At 42.5% G+C, this 2,530-nt stretch overlaps 1 protein-coding gene across 1 annotated transcript in view; it reads left to right on the forward strand.

Moving 5' to 3' along the window:
- LOC102671373 overlaps positions 1 to 2,503 on the forward strand; it is a 4,324-nt gene extending 1,821 nt beyond the window's left edge. The window contains 5 exon segments of the mRNA XM_031512859.1: positions 1 to 76; positions 147 to 278; positions 1,638 to 1,749; positions 1,963 to 2,224; positions 2,227 to 2,503. The exon segment at positions 1 to 76 is cut by the window's left edge and continues 3 nt beyond it. Of these exon segments, the coding sequence (XP_031368719.1) occupies positions 1 to 76; positions 147 to 278; positions 1,638 to 1,749; positions 1,963 to 2,224; positions 2,227 to 2,405 (761 nt within the window). The 3' untranslated portion in view covers positions 2,406 to 2,503.
- The last annotated feature ends 27 nt before the right edge of the window (positions 2,504 to 2,530 follow it).

The following is a 2,530-nucleotide window of genomic DNA, read 5'->3' on the forward strand; positions in this document are numbered from 1 at the left end:
TTCCGCGTATCCATCCGAAAACTCTCGCGGCCAAAACCACGAAACGCATCAACGACTTGGCACTTCCCACAAAGAGGTGATTCCACCCATCTATCTCACCCACCCCCTGCCGGGAATTAACGAATTGTTGTGTTAATCCGTTCCAGAACACTGTTGGCGAACATGAGGTTCCCGACCAGCGCCAACATAGCCAACACACTTTTGAGGGTACAAAAATCACGTTACCGGAGGTATCGATTCTTCTGCAACGCCAGGCAACAGCGAGAGATAAAGAGGAAGTGAGCGATTTCGGAAATTTAACTAAAGTCGAATTTGTTGAGCGATTTGTTATTTAACCCTTTGCGCTCGAATGGTGGCGATTCTCAGGCATCATTCATCGGTTTGATACGATAACTCGAGAGGCGATAACATTTATTTATTTATTTATTTGATTTTTTTTTAAATATTGCTTCATAAGTAAGTTTCTAAGCTCTTTACGTATAATCTTGTAAAGCGTGGAATAATCAAACGATTAGATTTTTTTGTCTCAAATTAGACCATATTTTTGACGTTGATCCGTGTTTGACAATCGTGGAAATAGAAATGTTTCAGTTTTGTAAACATGGAATACGGCAAAATGAAATTAGTTCGAAGATGAGTTTGATTTTTCGTTAAATAACGAAATTATTTTTATTCATTGACAAATTGATGATAGAGAGCAAAAAAATGAAAATAGAGATATAGTAGAAGAGAAGATGAAAAAAGATGAAAAAAACTGAGGATACATCTTGGTTACGTTATTATTAAAATATCACAAAACAATATAATATAGATTTTGATATTCGACAAATTTTCTTTCTTTACACGTAAAGATACGTAAAATATTAGAATATAAAAGTTTTATACGTTAATTTGCGCGTGAAATCGTTTTAAGGTAGCTAAGAAATTCATGGAACAGGTGCGAGAAATCGTGTGGGGTTATTGGTTCGAGCGAAAAAGGTTTCGAGTGCAAAGGGTTAATAATTTAAGGTTCAAAACGATAATAATAATAATGTAATTGCATGTAACCGAGAAAACCGAGCCAAGGTTTTTATAGGCCACTATATAAACGTTATTCGATGAGTTACTTTAATGAGTAATCGCTAAAGTAATTTTTTAAATAATTATTCGATTATTTTCGAATCACCGGTTGCTTTTTCAATCGGCTTTTACATATCGCTCGACTCTGACGTGGAAGAGGGGCAAGCGTTCCCCTTGAGCCTCGAGACAAAGAAGGAGTGGGAGGGGTATTCTCTCCTCGAATACGAAACACGAGCATAATCGGATTGCCCTTCGAACCGGTCTTTTCCGGCCTCGAGCCAATCTGGATACGATCACTCGAGAGGATTCGCCAGGAAGCGAGACATTCGATCCTTCCACTTTCCGTGTCGATTTTCCCATGTCAAACTTGGCGCGCCCATTCCCAGTTACCAGACACGAGTATATCCTAGATGTAATTATTAATAGTGCCCAAAGGCGTCTCTACGAAATTCACTCTCTCCTCGCCCCTCTCTCTCCCTTCCTTCCTTCATCTTGCTCCTTCTGTTCTCGCGCCATCCACGTCAGGGGATAATATCGAAATAATTCGATTTCTCGCTCTATAATTTTCCTGATTCCAGGCAAAGGATAATGGCGAAATTGCGTCGAGCGATCAAACCGGACGAGTGGGAACACCACATGGAGGTGTTGGAGATATTGTCCGCTCCCAAAGTCCCGCCCAAGCCTAGACCCGTGCGTAAGATAAAAATTGTCCAATGGATCGAATTGAGACCGAGCGTCGGGTAACTTAGAAAGAAAAGGGAGGGGGGTAGATAGATAGACGCGTTCCTCGTCGATAGATCGAGCAATAATAGATCGGCGACGAACGGGAAAGGATAACGTAGAAAAAAAAAAAAAAAAGAAAAGAAAGTTCGGAGATCGATAAATAGAATCGTTGAATCGCAGATCAAGAAGAAGAAATGGAGGCCGTTCAACGTACGGAGGTTGGAAGAGTTGGCAACGCCGCCCACGAGAGAAATGCCTGTGAGCAGGGACCCGTTCAAAGTGCCGATAACCGCTCTCACCTATAAGATCAGCAAACGCCTTCTCAAGATCGCGTTCCCGAAAGTACCGGTGGAGATCATGCCGCCTCGTATTCCCGGCAAGGTTTCCCCGGCCGCGCTCAAGGCCGTAGGTACCTACTTCTCCAATTTTTTTCCTTTGCCTCTCCTCTCCCCCCTCCTCACTTCCAACTTGCCACTCAACGCGGACGAAAAATTTTCGACGGATCTCGTCGCGTGTGTTTACTTAAAACTGGAGTTGGAAAATGGCCAAGTTGGAAAATTCCCTTGTTCGAAAGTTTTCCATGGGATTTAACCTTCGCCTTTGGATGGAGGAGATCGGTTTAATTCCCTTCCCTCCTCCTATTCGACGGGAGCGCGAGACGGCCAAAGTGTAATTAGAACGATATTTTAGAAGCGATTAAACGACGTTTTACCGACCGAGCCGTTCGAACGAAAGGCCACCACTTTCC

Source organism: Apis dorsata, unplaced genomic scaffold (assembly GCF_000469605.1).
Source record: "Apis dorsata unplaced genomic scaffold, Apis dorsata 1.3 scaffold_524, whole genome shotgun sequence".
In the NCBI taxonomy this organism is placed as follows: Eukaryota; Metazoa; Arthropoda; class Insecta; order Hymenoptera; family Apidae; genus Apis; species Apis dorsata.